General features: G+C 47.1%; 2 protein-coding genes across 4 annotated transcripts in view; one reads left to right on the forward strand and one right to left on the reverse strand.

Annotated features, from left to right (window-relative positions):
• Positions 1-25,002, reverse strand: part of CACNA1C (calcium voltage-gated channel subunit alpha1 C) — a 562,571-nt gene that overhangs the window by 513,278 nt on the left and 24,291 nt on the right.
• Positions 22,990-25,002, forward strand: part of DCP1B (decapping mRNA 1B) — a 35,040-nt gene continuing 33,027 nt past the window's right edge. Inside the window, exon 1 of one of the 3 annotated variants that reach the window (XM_044281369.1) lies at positions 22,990-23,260. In XM_044281369.1, the coding sequence (XP_044137304.1) occupies positions 23,114-23,260 (147 nt within the window). In that variant the 5' untranslated portion in view covers positions 22,990-23,113. The remainder of the gene's footprint in view (positions 23,261-25,002) is intronic. The other 2 variants (XM_044281367.1, XM_044281368.1) reach the window with 2 other exon arrangements.

Here is a 25,002-nt window from a genome sequence, read left to right on the forward strand (position 1 = left end):
TTTCCAGACAGTTATGGCAGAAAGGCTGATGACTTGTTTTCTGAGACCACTAGCATCAGATCCAAAAATTGTGACCTTTCAGATAATTAGTCAGGGCTCTAAGATTATATCTGTTATGCAAGTGAGTGTGGACCCACTGACCGGCTATACCCTGGAGGGGCAGGACTAAGCAACTACTTGGTCTTCACTAGAGCCTCTGATGGTGAGGATAGGCTTGGGCCGTTAGTAGTTGCCAGGTGCCACTCCAGAGCAGTCAGTGGCAGCTGACCAGGAGGTCAGAGATACCGATGAAAGCACCGAGGGGAAGTACGTGGTCAGGAAGTCCGAAATCAGGGCAGGCAGCGATCAAGCTTTAGGAGGTGACCTGCTCCCTTATCCCGGCATCCAGGCCTAGTTGCTTTTCCAAATTCCCAACATCGTATGGTGAGGAGTTTCCCCCACTCCCCACCGTGACAGGCATGGAGCACAGATACAACAGTTAAAGAGGACCTTTCATCAGTTTAGCTCTAGTCTAATTATGGTCTTACCTTATAGGGTGGCCGCCACTGATGCCATGGCACTTTACTTTTTTCCAAAGACCCCCCCATTCGTCCACTGTTTGCCGAGTTGATTTCGGCGCCTTATATCATAAGTCATGAGTCGACTCGGTTATACTAGGCGGAGACTCGCAGTTTCGCTGGGGGCGGTTCTCTTCTCCCTGGCTGTGAGCACATCCAATCAGAGCACACCGCTCTTAGCCATGGAGAAGCTCATTCTCCCTGGCATCAGGGAGGCCGCCCTATAAGGTAAGACCATAATTAGACTAGGGGTAAAATGATGAAAGGTCCTCTTTAAAGGGAGTCTGTCACCACATTTGAGCATATTAGACTGATCAAATAGCGTTATATGTGCCACTGAGAACTTAAAAACGGTACCTTTGTTGTATCTAATGGAGTTTTCTTTCAGCCAAAAATGAACTTTTAAGATTCTGTAAATGCGCCCTCTCAAGTGCCCAGGGCGGCGTCTCAATCGTCCGAGCCCCAGGCAGCACCTCCTCAACGGCTCATAACCCCGCCCTCCGTGTGCCTCTGCCCGCCCGTTTACTCTCCTCCTCTCTCCTTTTCCACTGCGCCCGCTACGAATTTGACCGCGCAGCCGCAGTTAGCACAGTGCATGGCAGCAAGAGGGAAAGATTGAGCCCGGGGCCCGCGCCTGCGGGTAGGGTCAGCAGCGCTGGCATGGACCGCTGGGCTAAAAATATCTCTGATGCCTGGTCTCATATGCTCTCCAGGAAAGACAAAAGATCTCATAGGTAAATAGTCACCATTTTGAAGACTGTCAGGCCCATGTATACCATAATAAGGGTACTTTCACATTAGCATTTTTCTTTTCCGGCACTGAGTTCCGTCCTAGGGGCTCTATACCGGAAAAGAACTGATCAGTTTTATCCCTATGCATTGTGAATGGAGAGTAATCCGTTCAGGATGCATCAGGATGTCTTCAGTTAAGTCTTTTTGACTGATCAGGACAGAGATAAAACTGCAGCATGCTACAGTTTTATCTCCGGTCAAAAAATCCGGCACTTTTTTCCATAGGAATGTATTAGTGTCAGATCCGGCATTCAAAATACCGGAATGCCGGATCCATGCGCAGACCGAAAAAAAAATGTGAAAAAAAATCAAAACTGATCCGTTTGTCCATATGACAAACAGACAGACAGATCGGTTCTTGCAATGCATTTGTGAGACGGATCCGCATCCAGATCTGTCTACAAATGCTGTCCGGTTGCATGCAAATTGCCTAATTCAAAGCAGTATCGGCAACGGAACTGCTTGCCATATCACTCTGCCGCAAGTAAGCTGGCCATACACATTAGATAGAAGCTGGTTGATGGCTGAACAGCAGTAGAACAATCATCTGGTGGACCTTCCTTTTCACAGACATGGTCAGACACATTGTAGTCCATATTTGATGGAAGATCTTTCTGGGAACGTTCTTTCTAAGAAAGGTCTTTCGTTCATGATGGTCTGTCATCAGTCGGCTAAAACAATCAATCCTTTTAAATTTAGGCTACTTTCACACTTGCGCTTGATCGGATCCGTTCTGAACGGATCCGATCATATTAATGCAGACGGAGGCTCCGTTCAGTACGGATCCGTCTGCATTAATAACTTTAAAAAATTTCGCAAGTGCGCAAGTAGCCTGCGCGGATCCGTTCAGACTTTCAATGTAAAGTCAATGGGGGACGGATCCGCTTGAAGATTGAGCCATATGGTGACATCTTCAAGCGGATCCGTTCCCATTCACTTACATTGTAAGTCTGAACGGATCCGCACGCCTCCGCACGGCCAGGCGGACACCCGAACGCTGCAAGCAGCGTTCAGCTGTCCGCCTGTCCGTGCGGAGGCGAGCGGAGCGGAGGCTGAACGCCGCCAGACTGATGCAGTCTGAGCGGATCCGCATCCATTCAGACTGCATCAGGGCTGGACGGAGGCGTTCGGGTCCGCTCGTGAGCTCCTTCAAACGGAGCTCACGAGCGGACCGACGAACGCTAGTGTGAAAGTAGCCTTTATCCGATTAACATTCATTTTGATTGAAATTGTCCGTTTTAATCAACACTAATGTGTATGGCCACGTACGGGTTGTCTGTAAATGCCATCTGTATTATACATGCGACCTCTCCCGTGATATCTTGGAAGCCAAGGCGGTAGTTTATTAAGAGCGGTGTTTTAGACACTAGTCTTAAAGGGCGTCTGTCACCCCCCAAAAGTCATTTTTCATTTTTGGGCTAATTAAAATCCTTATAGTGAGATTATTCAATATATAGTGCTCTTACCTTTTTCTGTGGCTTAGTTTCTTTAAAAACAGCACTTTTATAATATGTTAATTACCTAGCTACCAGCAAGTAGGGGAGGTTACTTGCTGGTAGCCGCCACATCCTCCTTTAAAAAAAACGCCCCCTCCTCCTGTTGATTGACAGGGCCAGCGAGTGCTCTCCTCCTTTGGCTGGCCCTGTCTGCGTTCCAAATCTCACGCCTGCGCCGTACCGGTCTTCGGTCTTTAGGCGCTCGGCCGCCCCTTCCTCAGTGCGCCTGCGCCGATTACGTTACATCAGGCGCACTGAGGAAGGAGCGGCCGAGCGAGCGTCCTCCTCCTCTCAGTGCGCCTGCGCCGACTGAAGACCGGTACGGCGCAGGCATGAGATTTGGAACGCAGACAGGGCCAGACGAAGGAGGAGAGGAGGAAACGCATTGCACCCGCGCGGAAAAAACTGAACAACTAAACGCAATCGCAGACAAAACTGACTGAACTTGCTTGCAAAATAGTGCGAGTTTCACTGAACGCACCCTGAACGCATCCGGACCTAATCCGTCACGCTCGTGTGAAAGGGGCCTAAGTGGTGCTGTCTCTCCCTCAAACTAACTTTATCTCCCTGTGATTTTGTAGTAAAAAGGTCACAGAGAGGCACCGAGCATTATCATCCATGTTACTGCTCCGTGCTTCTGCTGTCCGGAACGGGGCTTGGCTCTCTTTCACGCAGCAGATTACCCGCATGGCATCCACTCGTGTAAAAAAGCCCTTAGGGGGTAATTTATCAAACAGAAATACACCGGCCCCAATCCGCAACTCCTGTGTGAAACCAGCCTAAAGCTGGCCATATGCGTTAGGCCTCTTTCACACAGGCGTTGCGGAAAAATGTGCGGGTGCGTTGCGGGAACACGCGCGATTTTTCCTCGCGAGTGCAAAACATTGTAATGCATTTTGCACTCGCGTGAGAAAAATCGCGCATGTTTGGTACCCAAACCCGAACTTCTTCACAGAAGTTCGGGCTTGGGATCGGTGTTCTGTGGATTGTATTATTTTCCCTTGTAACATGGTTATAAGGGAAAATAATAGCATTCTGAATACAGAATGCATAGTAAAATAGCGCTGGAGGGGTTAAAAAAATTAAAAAATTATTTAACTCACCTTAATCCACTTGATCGCGCACCCGGCATCTCCTTCTGTCTGTCTTCTGTGCTGTGTGGAGGAACAGGACCTGTGGTGACGTCACTCCGGTCATCACATGATCTTTTACCATGGTGATGGATCATGTGATGACCGCAGTGACGTCACCACAGGTCCTGCTCCTCCACACAGCACAGAAGACAGACAGAAGTAGATGCCGGGTGCGCGATCAAGTGGATTAAGGTGAGTTAAATTATTTTATTTCTTTTTTAACCCCTCCAGCGCTATTTTACTATGCATTATGTATTCAGAATGCTATTATTTTCCCTTATAACCATGTTATAAGGGAAAATAATAATGATCGGGTCTCCATCCCGATTGTCTCCTAGCAACCGTGCGTGAAAATCGCACCGCATCTGCACTTGCTTGCGGATGCTTGCGATTTTCACGCAACCCATTCATTTCTATGGGGCCTGCGTTACGTGAAAAACCCACAAAATAAGTGATGCGTGAAAATCAATGCTCATGTGAACAGCCCCATAGAAATGAATAGGTCGGGATTCAGTGCGGGTGCAATGCGTTCAACTCACGCATCGCATCCGCGCGGAATACTCGCCCGTGTGAAAGGGGCCTTAGGGCTCATGCACACAAGTATTTTCTTTCCGTGTCTGTTCCGTTTTTTTTACGGACCATCATTGCCCTTCAAAGACGCAGTTAAGGGATCCCATGGAGTGAAAAGCGGACAGTCTGTTCCGAAAATCATGGGAAGCTGCGATGTTTAACCTTAAATCAAATATGGCTGCAACATCTGTTGCTAGATCTATGTTCCTTTGGCTGAATAAACTAGAGAGGAGATTCTAAACTCTATCCCCTTTCTGAAATCAGCCACGGCGTTCCAGAAGTGGACCTGTTTGCTTCAAGGGAAAATACGAAGGTGGCAAGATTCTGCTCCCTAAATCCCCAGGACAATCCCTGGGCATTAGATGCGTTTGCCCTAGCATGGGACTGGGGTCACCGCTTCCACTCATCCCAAAAGTGATTCAAACGATCCATCAAGACAACACAACAATAATCCTAATAACCCCATTCTGGCCGAAGAGAAGCTAGTTTTCCTCCCTCAAGAAACTTTCCATCTCCGAACCTTGGCCTCTTCCGTCCAGAAAGGACCTTCTTCATCAGGGATCGATCCTACATTCCAATCCGGAGTTCCTGAAACTAACAGCTTGGATCCTGAGATCATAGGCGTGCGCACGGGGTGTGCCGGGTGTGCCTGGGCACACCCTAATCACACCCCTGTGCTCCTGCACTGCCGCCTGTCGCAGCTGCCTAGCCTCTTGAGCCCTGGCTGCCAGCCCCGGCCGCACAGCTTCAATCACATCTCAGATTCTCACATCTGCTCGACTGACGAGTACGACTGCTCCTGTGCTCCGGCGGCCGGTCGCGTAACGTCACTCACTCCAACGTCACGCGCCTGCTCCGCCTGCTTCATTAATAAAGTGGGAGGAGCAGGAGCGTGCGGCGTGACGGAGTGGGTGACGTCACATTACGCTGCCTGGTTTGAATGTTTGAGAGCCTGCCAGCCCGCCTGCCCGTCCGCCCAAGGCGCCCAGTGATTGTGTCTGTGAAAAAGAAAAAGTGTGAATACTAGCTGGAGTCCCAGTAAGTTAGTAATAGAGATAGTAGTACAACATGGTAAAAGTTGTGGGTCACTCACTGTCAGGGACATTGTTATGGGGGGGGGGGGAAATCTGTGGATGATGACACATATATAGCACAAGATGCTGCTATATATATGTCATACACAGATCCCCCCCTAGCCCCCCATAACAGTGTCATCCACAGATCCCCCCCGCATCTGTGTCAGCTTCCACACAGATGCCCTTATAACAGTGCCATCCAAAGATATCCTATTAATAGACTCTTAAGGGGATATCTGTGGATGACACTGTTATGGGGGGGGGGGGGGTGTCTGTGGATGATACTGTTATGGGGGGGGGGGGTCTGTGGATGATACTGTTAATAACAGTGCATCATCTACAGATGCCCCCATAACAGTGCGTCATCCACAGATGCCCCCATAACACTGCGTCATCCACAGATGCCCCCATAACAGTGCGTCATCCACAGATGCCCCCATAACAGTGCGTCATCCACAGATGCCCCCATAACAGTGCGTCATCCACAGATGCCCCCATAACAGTGCGTCATCCACAGATGCCCCCATAACAGTGCGTCATCCACAGATGCCCCCATAACAGTGTCATCCACAGATGCCCCCATAACAGTGTCATCCACAGATGCCCCCATAACAGTGTCATCCACATATGCCCCCATAACAGTGTCATCCACAGATGCCCCCATAACAATGCGTCATCCACAGATGCCCCCATAACAGTGTCATCCACAGATCCCCCATAACAGTGTCATCCACAGATCCCCCATAACAGTGTCATCCACAGATCCCCCATAACAGTGTCATCCACAGATCCCCCATAACAGTGTCATCCACAGGTCCCCCATAACAGTGTCATCCACAGGTCCCCCATAACAGTGTGTCATCCACAGATCCCCCATAACACTGTGTCATCCACAGATCCCCCATAACAGTGTCATCCACAGATCCCCCATAACAGTGTGTCATCCACAGATCCCCCATAACATTGTGTCATCCACAGATCCCCCATAACAGTGCACCTGCGCACTATGGAGAGACTGAAAGGAGGGGAAGATCCGCGGAAGCAAGCAGAGGACAGCACAGCAGACGACTGAATAGCTTCTTTTGTAAGTAAATTATTTTATTATAGCACTGAAACTGCTTTAAACTCTAAAGAAAAGTTTTGGAGAGTGTTTCTCTCTTTCTCAGGTCTGAAGCAATACCGAGGAAGAAAGGAAAACTCTTGAAAGCTTGTCTTTTAAGTATTAGGATAGTACAATAAAAAGGTATCCCTGCATACTGCAATACTCTCCTATTTTGTAATCTTTATATATACTTATTTAGCTTTTTTCAGTAGTATAATTAAGTGGTGAAAATTATTAGCTGTTTCTTTGATTCTGATCTTGCAAACCATAGATGGATAAAAAGATTCATGAGTGCAGCTTCCAGGTTTAGACTGGCTCTAAAATCTCGTGTCCCCTCCTGGGATCTTAATATTGTTCTTACTGGCCTAACACTATCTCCCTTTGAGCTACTAGATAATTACTAGATAATTGTTCTATCAAACTAATATCTTTTAAAACGGCATTCCTAACTGCAATTACGTCAGCCCGAAGACTGGGTGAGAAACAGGCCATTTCCATTAGAGAACCTTACCTGCGAGTGATGGAGGATAGAATAGTACTTAGATTAGAGCCGGGGTTCCTCCCAAAGGTAGTGTCAAATTTTCATTGTGACCAGGAGATAATTTTACCATCTTTTTGTAATAACCCTTCAAACAGCAAGAATCCGTTTTTCATTCCCTGGACGTCAGGCATACAGTTTTGAATTATATCGAGGCTACCAAAGGTTTCAGAAAGTCCGATAGCCTTCAAGTTCAATTTTCAGGGAGAAACAAGGGTCAAAAAATTTCGAGATCTTCCTTAGCCAGGTGGATTAGGAACACTATTTCCCTTTGCTATGAGATTCAGGATCTCCCCTGTCCTGACAACTTGAAAGCTCATTCAACCTGGGCAATGTCCTCTTCTAAGGATGCTCCTGCTTTCTCGGCCTGAGAAGACATTTGCAGGGCTGCTACATGGTCTACTGTACATACATTCATGAAGCATTATAGACTAGATTTTTCCCAAACTTCACATTTGTCATTTGGACGTAAAGTCCTTCAGGCAGTCGCCCCCGCCCTTGATATATAATTGTGTATAGTTCCTTGTGTGCCGTCGTGGTGATGATATGGAAATCCGGAATTCGATTTATCGGTAATTCAGTTTCCATGAGATCACCACGACGGCACATTATTCCCTCCCAGTTTGTTTTTTTGTTTTTTTCGGGACTTTCTGGTGGGTATGATGTAATACTTTCTCTAGGTTATATTTTCTTTTGTCTCCCTATGTGTTAACCTTGCAAGAAAATTTTGACTAGAACCTTCAGAATCACAGGTGCATATCCATGAAGCAAACATAATTACAAAAAACAAAATGGCTGCATACTATTATATATATAAACAATAGAGCTAAGAAATGGGGGTCATTCTAGATAAAAGTGGTACAATACCGACTATAAATGAGTAATGGAAGTAGAAGGGCCCGACATGTATGTGCGCTAAGAGCTTCCATTACTCATTTATAGTCGGTATTGTACCACTTTTATCTAGAATGACCCCCATTTCTTAGCTCTATTGTTTGTATATATAACTATGTGTTAACCACCACCTTTTACTCTTTGTAATTTTGGAAACACTGGTGTTGGTGGTGGGAGGGGGGGGAATTAAACCTTTCTCTGTCCCTGCCCCTACAGAGATCAGGGGTCAATCTCCTTGTGTGCTGTCGTGGTGATCTCATGAGCTATTCTCATCTGGAAATACGGACAAGAATAGGACCTGCGCTGACATTTGGGAAGCAGGGACAGGGACCCCCCCCCCAAAAAAAATGGATAGCACTCTGAAGAAAAATATGGGGGTTTCTTCTCAGGGTGGTGGTCATGTTGCTGGCCTGTGCTTGTGGAGGGCCTTTGTAACATGCGGGATCGGTTTATATAGAAGGCACGTGTCCCAGTGAAGGAGATGGATATTTTGTATATAGAGCAGAGTCGCTCTTGCTGACCCTGAATCTGCTGTTTATTTCTGAGCGGCTGTATCGTGTCCAAGACTCAATCTTGGCAAAAGAATCTCTGAAATCTTGAGGAATCTGAGATGTTGCACCAAACCTTGTATGAGCCGCATGGAGGAGAGGGGAAGAGAGGCATTGTCTGCAGGCTGCCGGAGCTCAACCTGCCCTGCGCTGACTGATCTGGAGAGCAGAGTCTCAGGTTTAGGCTAGGTCTACACGACGACATTTGTCGCGCGACATTTTGTTGCACTAATGTCGCGCGACAATTTTTATAATGGCAGTCTATGGTGTCGCACTGCAACATGCAACATGTTGCGACTGCGACGCGACAGTCGCAGAAAAATCCATCTTCAATGGATTTTCTGCGACTGTCGCGTCACAGTCGCAGCATGTCGCATGTTGCAGTGCGACACCATAGACTGCCATTATAAAAATTGTCACGTGACATTAGTGCAACAAAATGTCGCGCGACAAATGTCGTTGTGTAGACCTAGCCTTAGGGCTCGTTCACACGAACGTGTGCTGCCCATTTCCGTATTGCGGACCACATTTGCGGATTCGCAATACACGGGCACCGTTCCGTGGCCATTCCGCATCACGGGTGCGGACCCATTCATTTCAATGGGTCTGCAAATCCAGAGATGCGGAACAGAAGAACGGAACGGAACACTGCAGAAGCACTACGGAGTGCTTTTTGGGGTTCCGTTCCGTGCTTCCGCACCGCAAAAAAATAGAACTTGCTCTATCTTTTTGTGGAACGGAAGGATCGCGGACCCATTCAAGTGAATGAGTCTGCGATCCCCATGCGCCTGCCCCAGGGACGGTGCCCGTGCATTGTGGACCACAGCATGAGCACAGCCTTCACACGTTCGTGTGAAAGAGGCCTTAAAATATGGGTGGGAGATGGAGAATGCAGTTATGACCCCCGCACCCCCCCTTAAAATGTGTTTCCATGCTACACTTGAACAAAACTCTCAGCTGTGAGAAGTGTTAGGTCTGTATAGGTTTTCAACCTCTGTATGTAAGAAAAAATAAAATAAAAATCACTGATAGCAAGCAGAGATCTTGAGTTGCAGCTGGGAGCTGAGCTGCAGTAACTTACACAGTGGACAAAGCCAAAGATACTGTATCTAGAACCCCGACAACCCTCTATTCCCTCTCCTGACTTGTCTATTTTATTAAATCCCTGTATTCTTCATGAAATAACAACTCTGGAGCATCTTTTCATAGAATGCTATTTTGTGTCATTCCTCTGTTATTCCTCCTGGACGGTATCAGTTGGGGATGTATCCCTGCACTGTGACATTGTCCAATCAATCCTGGCAGTGGCATACCATGGAGGGAGCGACCTCTTTGACGAGGTGAATGGTAACACCTAGTTAGGGCTCATGCACACGACTGTATGTACTTTAAAGTCCGCAAAAAAATACGGATGACGTCCGTGTGCAGTCCGTATTTTGCGGAACGGAACAGCTGGCCCCTAATAGAACAGTACTATCCTTGTCCGTAATGCGGACAATAATAGGACATGTTCTATTTTTTGAGGACCGGAAATACGGACATACGGAAACGGAATGTACACAGAGTAACTTCCGTTTTTTTGCGGACCCATTGAAATGAATGGTTCCGCATACGGTACGCAAAAGAAAATGGAACGGACACGGAAAGAAAATACGTTCATGTGCCCTTATCAGTGTATTCATAAAATTCTTGGAGGAATAACAGAGGAATGGGGCTATGCCAGAATTGTTAATTCATGGAGGAATACAATAATTTACTTAAACAGACAAGTCAGGAAGAGGACACTTCTGACTTATCTGTCTTGAGCATCTTTTCATCGAAACCCTCTATTGTGTCATTCCTCTGTTATTCCTCCTGGAAGTTTATTAATAAATTGACAACTGGACGTTACCAGTTAGGGATGTGTCCCTACACCCTGACGCTGTCCAGTCAGTGCTTGCAGTGGCAGACTATGCAGGGTCACACCCCTTTGACATGTTGTCATTGAGTTGTCAATTTATTCATACATTTCTAGGAGGAATAGGGGCGCTTTTACACAGTCAGTGTTTGGTCAGTGATATCGAACGGTGATTGTGAGCTAAAGCCAGATGAGGGTCAAAAACACAGAACGGGGCAATTTTTTCCGTTATACTTTATCTGTTTGTAGGCTCTGCTTCTGGTTTTGATTCACAATCACTGATGGAAATCACTGACCAAACGCTGAGGCCTCACGCTGCCCTGCCGTGGCCATATTGCGGCCCGCATACAGCGGGTCAGCAATACACGGGAACCGGCCGTGTGCACCTCGCATCATGGATGCGGACCCATTCACTTGAATGGGTCCGAAATCCAAAGCTGCGGTGCAGAACGGAGGCAGGGAACCACACGGAAGCAAATTGCTGTCCCCAATGCACGTGCATGAGGCCTGACTGTGTAACGTGGCCTAAGACCTAGTTCACACGTCAGTGATTTGGTCAGTGATTTCCATCAGGGATTGTGAGCCCAAACCAGAAGTGAAGCCTTCTCAGTATAATGAAATAATTTGCATCTGCTCTGTGTTCTGGACCAGCACTTGGTTTTGGCTCACAATTACTGATGGAAATCACTGACCAAACACTGACATGTGAACTAGGCATAAGGCCTCATGCGCACGGCAAACAGCGGGTCCGCAATATGGGGGCACCGGCTGTATGCTCCCCGCATCACCATGCAGACCCATTCCCTTGGTGTTTCTGTCCGTGCCTCAGCACCACAAAAAAAGAACATGTTCTATTTTTTTGCGATGCGGATGGATCACGGATCCATTCAAGTTGAATGGGTCTTGATCCGTCCCGGCCGCCGCACGGACGTTGCCCATGCATTGGGAACCACGTTCGGTCCCCAATACACAGAACGGCCGTGTACATGAGGCCTGACAGAGGAATCACACTATGCAAAGAAAAGCTGCACCAGAATTGGTCATTCATGGGGGAATACAATTATGTACTGAATGAGACAAGTCAGGAGAGGCGGCCGTTCCTGGAAGTGGCCCTTTAAGTGATGTCACTGTTGTGCTCAGGGGCATTTTTGCCCTCTTGTAAGGCCTCTCGCACACAAATTAATTTTTTCCTTTTATGTCCCGTTTTTGCGTTCCACATATGGACAGTATACAGAACCATTCATTACAATAGATCCGCAAAAAAAAAAAACGGAAGGTACTCCGTATGCCTTCCCTTTCCGTATTTCCGTTCCGTTCAAAGATAGAACATGTCCTATTATTGTCTGCATAACGGACAAGGATAGTACTCTTCTATCAGAGGCCAGCTGTTCCGTTCTGCACAAAAACAGAATGCACACGGACGTCATCCTAATTTTTTGCGGACAGCAAAATACTGAAAAAGCCATACGGTCGTGTGCAAAAGGCCTACAAAAATCCTAAAAGAAACCGGTGAAACCAGCAGATTCCAGCAGCTCCCAGTGATCACAGCGCAGAGTCTGGGAAGCATTACATGTGATTTATATCTAGGTAAATCAGGGTCTGTAGGATTAGTGGTGAAACCCTATAAATAACGTATGTTCGTATTTACACAGGATCTGCCATGTTTATGTTTCCAGCAGGGACTGAGATAATGCAGAGCTGAGTGCGTGTTACGCACATACATTACATAATAGCAGGGTGAGGAGACTACTTCAGGAAGTTACTGAAGTCACTGTGGGGGCTCTGAGGAGGGGCAACATAGACAGGTCACCTGGGGAGGAGAATGGAGAACAGCTAATCTAATGATGTGTTATAGGGCCGACTAAGAAACACATTCCAGCGGTACTGGCAGCATTATCCTAGCGCTATATGGTGGTATTATATGAGCTGTGCAATATGGTATGTGGACAATGAATGGCAGTTTTATTTAGGAATTCAGTGTCATTGTCACGTGGGCACTGAAGTGTTGTTTGGGTACTGTAAGGAGCCATTACTACACTAAAATAATACTGCATTAGTACTGCCGGTATTTAAGAGTGTTTTGAACATCACTTTGGTTTCCCTTTAAAAAGAGAACCCGTCAGCTCTCCTGATGTGTGTCTTGGAATATCATTGTATTCCCCATAATGGTACAATTTTGGAGCATCATATATTAGAATGCTGTGCCGTTCCTCTGTTATTCCTACTTGAAATTGATAAATAGACAACTGTTTGTTACCAGTGGAGTTGAGGTGTCTTCCTGCACAGGCCGACACTGTCCAATTATTGCCCATTCATTGATGGAAATGGTAAGACCCAAGTGTCAATTTGTCCACACATTTTTAAGAGGAGTAATGGCACAATGCCATTCTAAGAAAAAATGCTTGAATTGTTTTTTTCTTTTGTCACGAGGAAAGCAGACATGTCAGGAGAGCCGAGAGATCCTCTTTACGGTATGTTCCCACGTGGTCAGTCATCTGCTGCATTCCCGCTGCCACAAAAAAATGGGCTATTTTTTGCTGCATCATTGCTGCAGGAATCATAGCGGGACTTCCATTGCATTGCCTAAATTGACTTGCGGCAGATTGAAAACCCGCAGTGGAAGTCAGTTTGTGCTGCAAGTTTCTTTTCCCCACAGCGTGTGGATGGGATTTCTGAAAATCTTGGACAATTCCTCTTTAGATTCTTCAGCACTGCCCACATGACTGCGTTTTCTTGTAGGAACCTACATTTACTTCAAGCTGGTGTCTTAGGCTGCGTTCACACGGGCGAGATTTCCGCGCAGGTGCAATGCAGTAGGTGAACGCATTGCACCCGCACTGAATCCTGACCCATTCATTTCAATGGGGCTGTGCACATGAGCGTTTTTTTCATGCATCACTTCTGCAATGCTTCAAAATCGCAGCATGTTCTATATTCTGCGTTTTTCACGCAGCCCTGGCTCCATAGAAGTGAATGGGGCTGCGTGAATAACGCATTGCATCTGCAAGCAAGTGCGGATGCAATGCGTTTTTCACTGATGGTTGCTAGGAGATGTTGTTTGTAAACCTTCAGTTTTTTATCACGCGAGTGAAAAACGCATCAAAACGCATTGCACCCGCGCGGAAAAAACTGAACTAAACGCAATTGCAGACAAAACTGACTAACTTGCTTGCAAAATGGTGCGAGTTTAACTGAACGCACCCTGAACGCATCCGGACCTAATCTGTCATGCTCGTGTGAACTCTGCGATTGTGTTTAGTTGTTCAGTTTTTTCCGCGCGGGTGCAATGCATTTTGATGCGTTTTTCACGCGCGTGATAAAAAACGGAATGTTTACAAACATCATCTCTTAGCAACCGTCAGTGAAAAACGCATCGCACTTGCTTGCGGATGCAATGCGTTATTCACGCAGCCCCATTCACTTCTATGGAGCCAGGGCTGCGTGAAAAACGCAGAATATAGAACATGCTGCGATTTTCACGCGATGCAGAACTGATGCGTGAAAAACAATGCTCATGTACACAGCCCCATTGAAATGAATGGGTCAGGATTCAGTGCGGGTGCAATGCGTTCACGTCACGCATTGCACCCGCGCGGAAATCACGCTCGTGTGAAAGGGACCTTAGGCCTCTTTCACACGGGAGTGTCCGTATGCGTCCCGGTGCATTGCGGCAAACCCGCGCGAGTAGGTACGCAATTGCATTCAGTTTGGACTGCGATTGCATTCCGATGTTCAGTTTTTATCGCGCGGGTGCAATATGTTTTGCATGCGCGTGATAAAAAACCAACTGTGGTACCCAGACCCGAACTTCTTCACAGAAGTTCAGGTTTGGGTTAGTTGTAGTGTAGATTGTATTATTTTCCCTTATAACATGGTTATAAGGGGAAATAATAGCATTCTGAATACAGAATGCATAGTACAATAGGGCTGGAGGGGTTAAAAATAAATAATAATTTAACTCACCTTAATCCACTTGTTCGCGCAGCCGGCATCTCCTTCTGTCTTCATCTGTGAGCAATAGGACCTTTGATGTCACTGCGTTCATCACATGGTCCATCACATGATCCATCACGGCCGGGCAACCTGATGCCTCAGCGTTTGGTCAGTGATTTCCATCAGTGATTGTGAATCAAAACCAGAAGCAGAGCCCAGAAACAGATGTGTTTTTGACCCTCACCTGGCTTTAGCTCACAATCACCGTTCGATATCACTGACCAAACACTGACTGTGTAAAAGTGGCCCTATGAGGAGGGGGCATCACTATGGTGATGGATCATGTGATGAGCGTAGTGACGTCATCAAAGGTCCTATTGCTCACAGATGAAGACAGAAGAGATGCCGGCTGTGCGATCAAGTGGATTAAGGTGAGTTAAATTATAATTATTTTTTTAACCCCTCCAGCCCTATTTTACTATGCATTCTGTATTCAGAATGCTATTATTTCCCCTTATAACCATGTTATAAGGAGAAATAATAATGATCGGGTCCCCATTCCGATAGTCACCTAGCAACCGTGCGTGAAAATCGCACCACATCCGCACTTGCTTGCGGATGCTTGCGATTTTCACGCAACCCCATTCATTTCTATGGGGCCTGCGTTACGTGAAAAACGCACAAAGAGGAACATGCTGCGATTTTCACGCAAGTGATGCGTGAAAATCACCGCTCGTGTGCACAGCCCCATAGAAATGAATGGGTCAGGATTCAGTGCGGGTGCAATGCGTTCAACTCACGCATTGCACCCGCGTGGAATACTTGCCCGTGTGAAAGGGGCCTTAGAGAAAAGTTACCAGCAATGGTTCAAAGTATTATACTCTGCTCTTGCTTGGCTGTTGGGCTACTTTCACACTTGCGGCAGAGTGATCCGGCAAGCAGTTCCGTCACTGATCCGGGTCTGTCTTACAAATGCATTGCAAGAACAGATCCGTCTCTCCGTATGTCATCCGGAGAAACGGATCCGTTATATATTTTATTCTCATTTTTTACCGGTCTACGCATGCGCAGACCGAAAGGAAGGATCCGGCATTGCGGTATTTTTTTGTAAATCAAAATGTGTAAAAAAATGCCCTGTGAAATCCTAAAGGTGCTCTTTGGAATGTGGGCCCCTTTGCCCACATAGGCTGCAAAAAAGTGTCAAACATGTGGTATCGCCGTACTCAGGAGAAGTTGGGCAACGTGTTTTGTGGTGTCTTTTTACATATACCCATGCTGGGTGAGAGAAATATCTCTCTAAAAGACAACTTTTCCCATTTTTTTATACAAAGTTGTCATTTGACAGAGATATTTATCTCACCCAGCATGGGCATGTGTAAAAAGACACCCCAAAACACATTGCCCGACTTCTTCCGAGTACGGCGATACCACATGTGTGACACTTTTTTGCAGCCTAGGTGGGCAAAGGGGCCCACATTCCAAAGAGCACCTTTAGGATTTCACAGGGCATTTTTTACACATTTTGATTTCAAACTACTTATCACCCATTAGGGCCCCTAAATTGCCAGGGCAGTATAACTACCCCACAAGTGACCCCATTTTGGAAAGAAGACACCCCAAGGTATTTCGTGATGGGCATAGTGAGTTCATTGAAGTTTTTATTTTTTGTCACAAGTTAGTGGAATATGAGACTTTGTAAGAAAAGAATAAATAAATAAATCAAAATCATCATTTTCCGCTATCTTCTGACAAAAAATAAAAAGTTCTATGAACTCACTATGCCCATCAGCGAATACCTTAGGGTGTCTACTTTCCGAAATGGGGTCATTTGTGGGGATTTTACACTTATTGCATTTTTTTTTTATCAAAGACATGTAGAACAATAAATTTAGAGAAAAATTTATATAGAAATGTAGTTTTATTAGAATTTTACAACAGAAAGTGAAAAATTTCATTTTTTTTGCAAAAAAAATCTGTAAATTTTGATTAATAACAAAAAAAGTAAAAATGTCAGCAGCAATGAAATACCCCCAAATGAAAGCTCTATTAGTGAGAAGAAAAGGAGGTAAAATTAATTTGGGTGGTAAGTTGCATGACCGAGCAATAAACCGTGAAAGTAGTGTAGTGCAGAATTGTACAAAGTGTTCTGGTCATTAAGGGTGTTTAAGCTAGGGAGGCTGAGGTAGTTAAAGAGGACCTTACATTGATTTTTTTTTTTTTAGTTTAATTAAATACCTATCCTTGCTGGCAGCTGATGCTACCACCCTGCCTTTTTTTTTTTTTAATATCGCTCGTATGCCCCGCTGTGCCACCCTGGCATACTGGGCGGTAAAACAGCAGGGGGGCACAGCGGGATGTACGAGCGATATTTTAAAGTGGCAGGGTGGCAGCATCAGCGGGTGGGGTGGTGGTGTCGGGGGTATCCGGCAAGGAAAGGAATTTCATTAAACTAAAAAAAATAAATCAATGAAAGGTCCTCTTTAGGCTTCATTTATATAAAAATGAACTGTCCCTTTAAGGTGCCAACTAAATGGAAGTAATTACTGTGTGTTTTGACTTCCTCCCAGCAAGGTCGTCTATTGCATGTGTTTACCGTTCGTCCTCGCCATAAGTTAATGTAGCTGAGCATTAATCCTCCTCTGGGGACTCTTCATACACTTGGCAGGATAGAACTTCTGGGAGGCAATGAATTGGTTTGTAAACTTAAGAGCTGCGGACAGATTGCATCAATATCCAGTGTGATCAATACTTGCCGTCGCTGGAGTCCATTTACACTTTGATTCCCGCATGTAAGCACAATGCCAAACAGCGCCATGATGAAGTGGTATCTAATACTGCAAGGCAATAGTTCGGAGCATTATACGGTTTACTTACTGATATGACTGAGGTGTGAGGCACTACAGCAGTCATACCTCAGTGTACATGACAATTAGGGTGCATTCACACTAACGTGCCACGGCTGTTACCGTTTGGCGGACTGCAAACCACAAATCTGCAAAACATCGGTGCCAGCCGTGTGCACCCTGCATCACAGTGCGGACCCTTTTACTTCAGTGGGTCCACCATCCGCAAGACATGGGCTATCTTTTGCCGCGCGGAGGTATGGACCCAGAAGCACACGTTCGTGTGAATGCGACCTTACTGGACTGGGAGCTAAAATTGGCCCTGGAAAAATAAAAACTATGGGGCACATTTATTAAGAATGGCGTTTTAGACATTGGTCTTAATAACCCCTATACTTGGCGGTAGATCCGCCGGAGTTATGAAGAGGCGCAGGCCTCCGCTATTCCTGCCTAGCTGTCTTACATTTAGACCATTTTCTACACCTAAAACAGGCGTAGATAATGGTAAATGAGATGGGCCTACTGGCCCGTCCGCTTCCCCGACACGCCCAATTTATGAGACCTGGCACGACGCAGACTACAATCTGCACCAGAAATACGCCTAATTTTGGTCTATTTCTGTTTGGTAAATTACCCCCTAAGGGCTCTTTCACACGAGCGGATGCCATGCGGGTAATCTGCTGCGTGAAAGAGAGCCAAGCCCCGCTCCGGACAGCAGAGACACGGAGCAGTAACATGATTGATAATGCTCCGTGCCTCTCTGTGATCTTTTTACTACAAAATCACGGTGAGATACAGTTAGTTTGAGGGAGAGACAGCACCACTTACACATTTACTTTTACTAGATCCAATCCGTGGCGGTGCCCGCAGTGTTGAACCCTAGTCCGTCGAGTTCCAAGAAATCATAAGATGGATAGAAGACCGCGGCACTCAATGTCTTCACAATATGGAGAGTTTTATTCACCAACCGTGCGACTTTTTGACTCCTAAAAGAAAGACTCTTGGGAGTCAAAACGTTGCACGGTTGGTGAATAAAACTCTGCATATTGTGAAGACATTGAGTACCGCGGTCTTCTCTCTTCTCTCCATCTAGTGAGATAAAGTTGTCACCGTGATTTTGTAGTACAGAGATCACAGAGAGGCTAAGAGCATTATCAATCATGTTAATGCTCCGTGTCTCTGCTGTCCGGAACGGGGCTTGGCTGTCATTCACGCAGCAGATTACCTGCATGGCATCCGCTCGTATGAAAGATCCCTAACCCTAAGTTCACACCTGAGCGTTTTACAGCGCGTTCCGAAGCGCTGTAAAACGCTCAACAAGGAGAAACCAATGCTTCCCTTTGGGAATGGTTCTCACCTGGGCGTTTTACAGCGCGTACGATCGCTGTAAAACGCCCGACGCTCAAACAAGTTCTTGAGATTTTTTTGGGGCGTTTGTCGCGCGTTCCCGACAATGTGTGCACGCCTGTCTCTGTATGTGCGATTGTAAACGCCTGTACAATCGCGCATACAGAGCGCTAGTTTCAGAACGCTCAGGTCTGAACCCAGGGTAAGAGTGGCCCCGTATTGTAGGCAGCTCCAAATTGACAGACAGGGTTAGCAATACTATAGCACAAAATACCGTCCCAGTAGATCCAAATACCACAGTGCAGCACAATATACTGCTGTTCCAAAAGCTGTTCCTCTGTGGTGGCCATCAATAGCTGCCATTTTTTGTCCTCCTCCTCCAATTCTCTCTGATTCTCACAGCGTTAATTAACGCTAAGTGCTCAATATGTGCCCGGCCAGCGGCAGAGAGGAGGGCTTGGATTAGCCCGCTGGGAAATTTCCCTGTAGGGCCTATGGCCATTCTGCCCGTCAGGACTACAATGTTTAGAGGAGAATGGGAGGTCATAATTGGGGCGGAAGGAGGCATTGAATGGGATGTGCCGCTTACTGGAGCAATGTCTACATGGGGGACCCCTATTACAATGCAAAGTTTTTCCACATAGTAAAGAAGGCTCTGTGGTTTGTTCCCCCCCACCCCCAACTTCATTCATCTTATGAGTCAATTCCTCACCCCTTTGGTTGCCAAACATGGTTCCTCCAGAGAGTCCCGCACACATTTGAGGTTCACAAAAAAAATAAAAAGCTATAGGGGATGGGGCTCAGATTCACCCAGGCCTGAGGGGGCCCAAAGGAAAATACCAGTGTGATAATCGACATGTGGTAGGTGGGGCCCTGTTAAAGATTTTGCACCGTGGCTTAATGTCTCAAATGATGCATCTATGTGAGCGAGTAGTGTGGTGCAGATGAACCGCACGTAGAAATGGTGCAGACACAAAGCTGTTGGCCAAGGCTCAACAACCATGCGTCCTCAGTGCAGCAGCAGGACTTTGACCGACAATATGGGGTGCACAAGTCTTCTTAGTCCAAGAGGTAAATGGTGCTCAGAGTACAAGTACCAGTGCAGTCCAAAAGGCAATGGTGGTATATTTTCCTGTGTTCCTCCCCTGAGGGGTACTGTGGCTATTTGCAGAGCCTCTTAAAGGCCTGCTGGTTATAGGCCTGTGGTCTATCTTGCAGGGGCGGGCCCAAATAGTGCATCCGCAAGATTACAGGGCCAGGAATGATGCCTGGGGGGCATCAAGGGGATGGGGGATTGGCACTAAGTGCAGAGAGGAGGAGGTTTGGTGCTCCAAGGGGCTTGGCCCTACCGTAAGGTGCACCCAAGACCTAATTTATGTATTAATAAGTAGTTATTCTGCTCCCTGTTTCACCATTGGGTTCAGCTGCCAGTGCTCCCCAGCAAGCACGATGTGGTCACACTTCATGTTGCTGGGCTGTGTATGAGGCAGTGGCTGTCCCGCGGTCCTGGTACAGGGGGTGGGGGATGTTCCGCTCTCTGCCAGCTGTCTTTCCTTCCATAGGAAGCAGAAACAGTTGCCTGTAATGATGAAGCAGAGACCCATCAGCTCCCTGCTCCATTATTCCTCTCCCTTGCCAGCGCTCAACACTGTTGCTCTGGCTTGCTCCTCCCCAAACCAGTGCAGCCAATGTGGATTCTGCTCCGGCTAAAGCAGGTGTGTATGTTTTTTTTAACTTTCTGTGAGGGGGCACAATCCTGGCCATATTTCTGAGGGGGCACAGCTGGGCATATTTCTGTGAGGGAGCACATAACTGGTCATATTACTGGGAGAGGGCACATAACTGGGCATATTAATATGAGAGGGCACATAACTGGGCATATTACTGTGAGAAGGCACATAACTGGGCATATTACTGTGAGAAGGCATATAACTGGGCATATTACTGTGAGAAGGCACATAACTGGGCATATTACTGTGAGGCAGCACATAACTTGGTAAATTAATGTGAGGGGGCAATATCTGGGCATCGCTACTGTGGGGGGGGGGGGGCACATATCTGGGCATCGCTAGTACCAGGGCGTAGCTAAAGGCTCACGGGCCCTGGTGCAAGAGTTCAGCTTGGGCCCCCATTCCCTTAGTGCTTGTTGGCAAAGGGCAGGGGAGTACGTAGCCTTCCTGCTGCCTGAGGCAAACATTGAAAGGGCACCCCCTCATGCCAAATTCTTGACCTAACCGCTTCCCTCCAGCTAGAGGTGTAAATTCACCAGCATGCACTTTCTATAATGCCAGTGTCTTATGTGGCACAAGGGTTTTTGGGCCCCCTCAGGCTCCTGGGCCCGGTAGCGACTGCTATCTCTGCACCCCCTATAGCTACGTCCCTGATCGCTACTGTGAGGTGGCGCATATCTGTCGTAACTACTATGGGAGGGCACATCTGGGCATAACTACTGTGACGGGGCACATATCTGGGCACTGCTACTGTGAGGGGACACATATCTGTCATAACTACTGTGAGGTGGCACATATCTGGGCATAACAGAGGTGGCACTACTCTACTGAAAGAGGGGCACAGTGTAGGTATAACTACTGAAAATAGGGCACACTGTGGGCATACCTACTGAAAGTGGGGCACAATGTGGGCATTACTACTGAAAGGGGGCAAAAAGTGGGCGCAACTACTGAAAGAGAGGCAAAACGTGGGCATAACTACTAAAGGGGGGCACAATGTGGGCATAACTACTGTGAGGGGGCATAGTGTGTGCATAACTACTCTGTGGGAGAACACTGTGGGGATAACTACTGTGAAGAGGCACAATGTTGGCATAAATACTGTGTGGGGGGAGTTGGAGACTAATGGGACCAGGCGGGATTGGGTGTGTATAGATATGCATTGGGTGGAGTTGGAGGCATGGCTTAGTAGTATAACATCTGCTGTGGTGCGCTATGCACGACACTGCTATTGTCCCTTCTTGTCACATCCAAAACTTGGTATATATAGGATTTGTTACAGGCCTGAGGATAGCAAACTCTTGTGGCATACAGACCTCAGCTCACAATGGCAGATTAGGCTTGTTTCACATTTGTGTTTGCTGATCTGGCAGGCTCTTCCATCCGGGAGCAGCCTGCCAAATCCAGCATTGCCGGACGCTACCGGATAGCCATCCAGCCCTATAAACTATAATGGGGTCCAGCGGTGATCCTGCAAATCTGCAGAGAATCGGCCGGAAAAGTGTAGCGGTTTTTGTCCAGCCGATTCCCGGCATTCTATACCAGAATAGTCTGTGAGACAAGTCTGAGCAGCACTACTAGAAGGTAATAATGGAACATGGTGGTCATAGTCACCCACAGAGTTCCATCATTTTTATGGGTGACTGGGTGATAAACAATATGGCCATCATTCCAGTCATCATCTAGTTATGTCTAGTTAGAAATGACTCCTGGCAAAACTTCTTGTCACAGTGGCGACTCAGCTTAGGCTAAAAAAAGGGGAATGCAGCAGCCCTCTGCAAACCAGATAAAGTACAATAATGCCATAGTCACAAAAAATATTACAGTGCTAATGCTACGCTTATTTATAAAGTTAGATGCTTGGCAAATGCATTTTGCACAAAACCATCTGAGCCCGTCTGCCGGACGTCAAGGCGATCTCTGTAAGACGGGAACCTAACACTAAATACTACCTGTTATGCGCCATAATGGCCGCCATAAAGATCAGGAAGTGTTGGATCCACATGCATGCTGGGTCCACTCTGCCTTTTACAATTTTTGGTGCCAAAATGGCCTTCATTACTTCCAAGGGATGCAGGTACCAACATGCATGCTGTGCCCACTCCTGCGCTCCCAGCATGCATGTTGGGGGGCGGAGCGGCAGTCTGACGGCACGACAAAATAGCGGCAGGACGGATCCGACAGGGTGAACAGCCTATCAGATGCGTCCTGCTGCTAGTGTGAAAGTACTCTTGAGTGGTGGCCATAAAGAGACCCCCAGTATACAGAAAAGAAGATAATATAGAGAAAAGTTGTCCAAACCAATGCAAAGTCAAACTGGTCTAGTTGCCTATAACAACCAATCAGGTCTCAGCTTTCATTTCCTCAGTATAATGAGAACTTTGCTCTGAATGGTTGCTATGGAGGACAACTGTATCAGTTCGTCTTTGCTCAAGTCTCGATTACTCTTCCCTATCTTTATTTTTTAAACGAGCCTTAAAATGATAAAATACAGGGTGGAGTCATCATCACTCCCTCTGCAAGGCCCAGTTACCCGTCCCCTGTTCCCGGTAACCTACATTTCCGTTGCTGGGGGGGACAACGCTCGGTGTTCGACTCTCTTCCCTGGCTCGGCACTCGCTTTGCCAGGTCTACAGAGGAGATGCTGAGCAGGTAACATGGCGGCGCCCGGGAGCGGCCCGCTCGGCCGAGGTTTGGACATCAGCCTGGCAGCTCTCAGACGGCATGACCCGTACATCCAGGGCATTGTGGACGTGGCCAGCCAGGTGGCTCTGTATACCTTCAGTCACAAGGCTAATGAGTGGGTGAGTGACGAGTGGAGGGCCGCAGCCCCGGTCTGTCCTGTCCCGCACTGCCAGGCTGTGTACAGGGGGCGGCTACACCGGCCTCCTCCATGCTGCTTCCTCTGTTGCCAGGTTACAGTCTATTGGAATCTTCATTTCCGTTCTTGTGTCATTTTTATATTTGTATCCTCGTGTACTGATTTTTTGCAGCTAGGGGGCGCACCAGGAACATGCATTCACAGATGACGTCACAGCGTTATTTAAATACAGCCCTGTGTGACATCGGCGTCTTTGTGTAGAATAGTCTTCTGCCCAATCGGAAGTAGGGCTGCGTTTCCACATAAAGGTGTTTACACGCCAAAAAAGATAACCCCCCCCCCCCCCCCATGCTCAGCCTAATTATGAGGCCTCTTGCGCATGACCGTATGTATTTAGCGGTCTGCAAATAACAATGATGACATCTGTGTGCATTCCGTATTTTGCGGACAGAACAGCTGGCCCCTAATAGAACAGTTCTATCCTTGTCCGTAATGCAGACAATAATAGGACATGTTCTATTTTTGGGTGAAACGGAAATACGGAAACGGAATGCACACGGAGTACTACTGCTACTGTCTGAGTGTGAGCTACCGAAAAAGGACATCCCAGCGTCCATCCAGACCCTGTGCTGGACAGAGGGCAGGGAGCTTGAAAAACGGACTGTCCGAAGTGTCCGGCCTGAGGGTCCATTCACACGTCCGTAAGTGTTCTGCGGATCTGCACATCGCCGGCACTATAATAGAAAATGCCTAATCTTGTCTGCAATTGCGGACAAGAACAGGACATGTTCTATTTTTGGGCGGAAATGGAAGCACGGATGCGGATCCACAAATGGGGATGAGGACAGCACATTCCGGCCCCATTGAAAATGAATGGGTCTGCACCCGTTCCTCAAAATTGCGGAACGGATGCGGACCCATTTTGCCGACGTGTGAATGGACCCTAAAACCGAATGTGTGGACACCCTAGGCCTAAGCCTCATGCACACAGCTGTGTCTGCTTTTTGTCTCACCTTTCGTCTGCATCAATAGAAAGGGCTGTTCTCATCCATAAGAGTAGGACCTACGGTGAGAGTCTCGTATTGGGCCCACGGATATGGGAATAACTCCAGGGACTTGCATAGGTCATTATGTGATCCGTCTTGAACACGAATAGCACCCTGAAGAGTAATCTGTATTAACGACTAATTATCTGGGGTCCCTTTGCCGTTGCACACAACCGTATGCCCTCCGAGACATACAGTCTGCGAGCGGACCTTATGTCCCGGAGCGGCATTGATCGTGGGCACGATCAATGCTGCTCTGGTGCGTATGGCCTGCTTACGGACCGTATGTCTCGGAGGGCATACCGTCATGTGCCAGACTGTGTGGTAAATCCATTCTGTAATTTATGCCTAATCCCAGCACCATAAATCGTACCTGTCACCTCTCCTGACATGACTATTTTAGTAGCTACTTGCAATACCCATGTAATAACGAATCTGGAGATTGTATTCTTCTGAATGCTATGCTAGCAGACTGCTATAAAGGTCCAGATGGGTGTTACCAGTTGGGGTTGTGTCCCTGCACAGTCGGACACTGGCAGCACTGATTGGATAGTGTCAGACTTTGCAGGGACACAACCCCCAACTGGTAACACCCATCTGGACCATTGCAAACTGATGGAAATGTATTCATAATGTCTAGGAGGAATAATAAAGCAATGGCACAACATAGTCATATGAA

Source organism: Bufo gargarizans, chromosome 2 (assembly GCF_014858855.1).
Source record: "Bufo gargarizans isolate SCDJY-AF-19 chromosome 2, ASM1485885v1, whole genome shotgun sequence".
Lineage (NCBI taxonomy): Eukaryota > Metazoa > Chordata > Amphibia > Anura > Bufonidae > Bufo > Bufo gargarizans.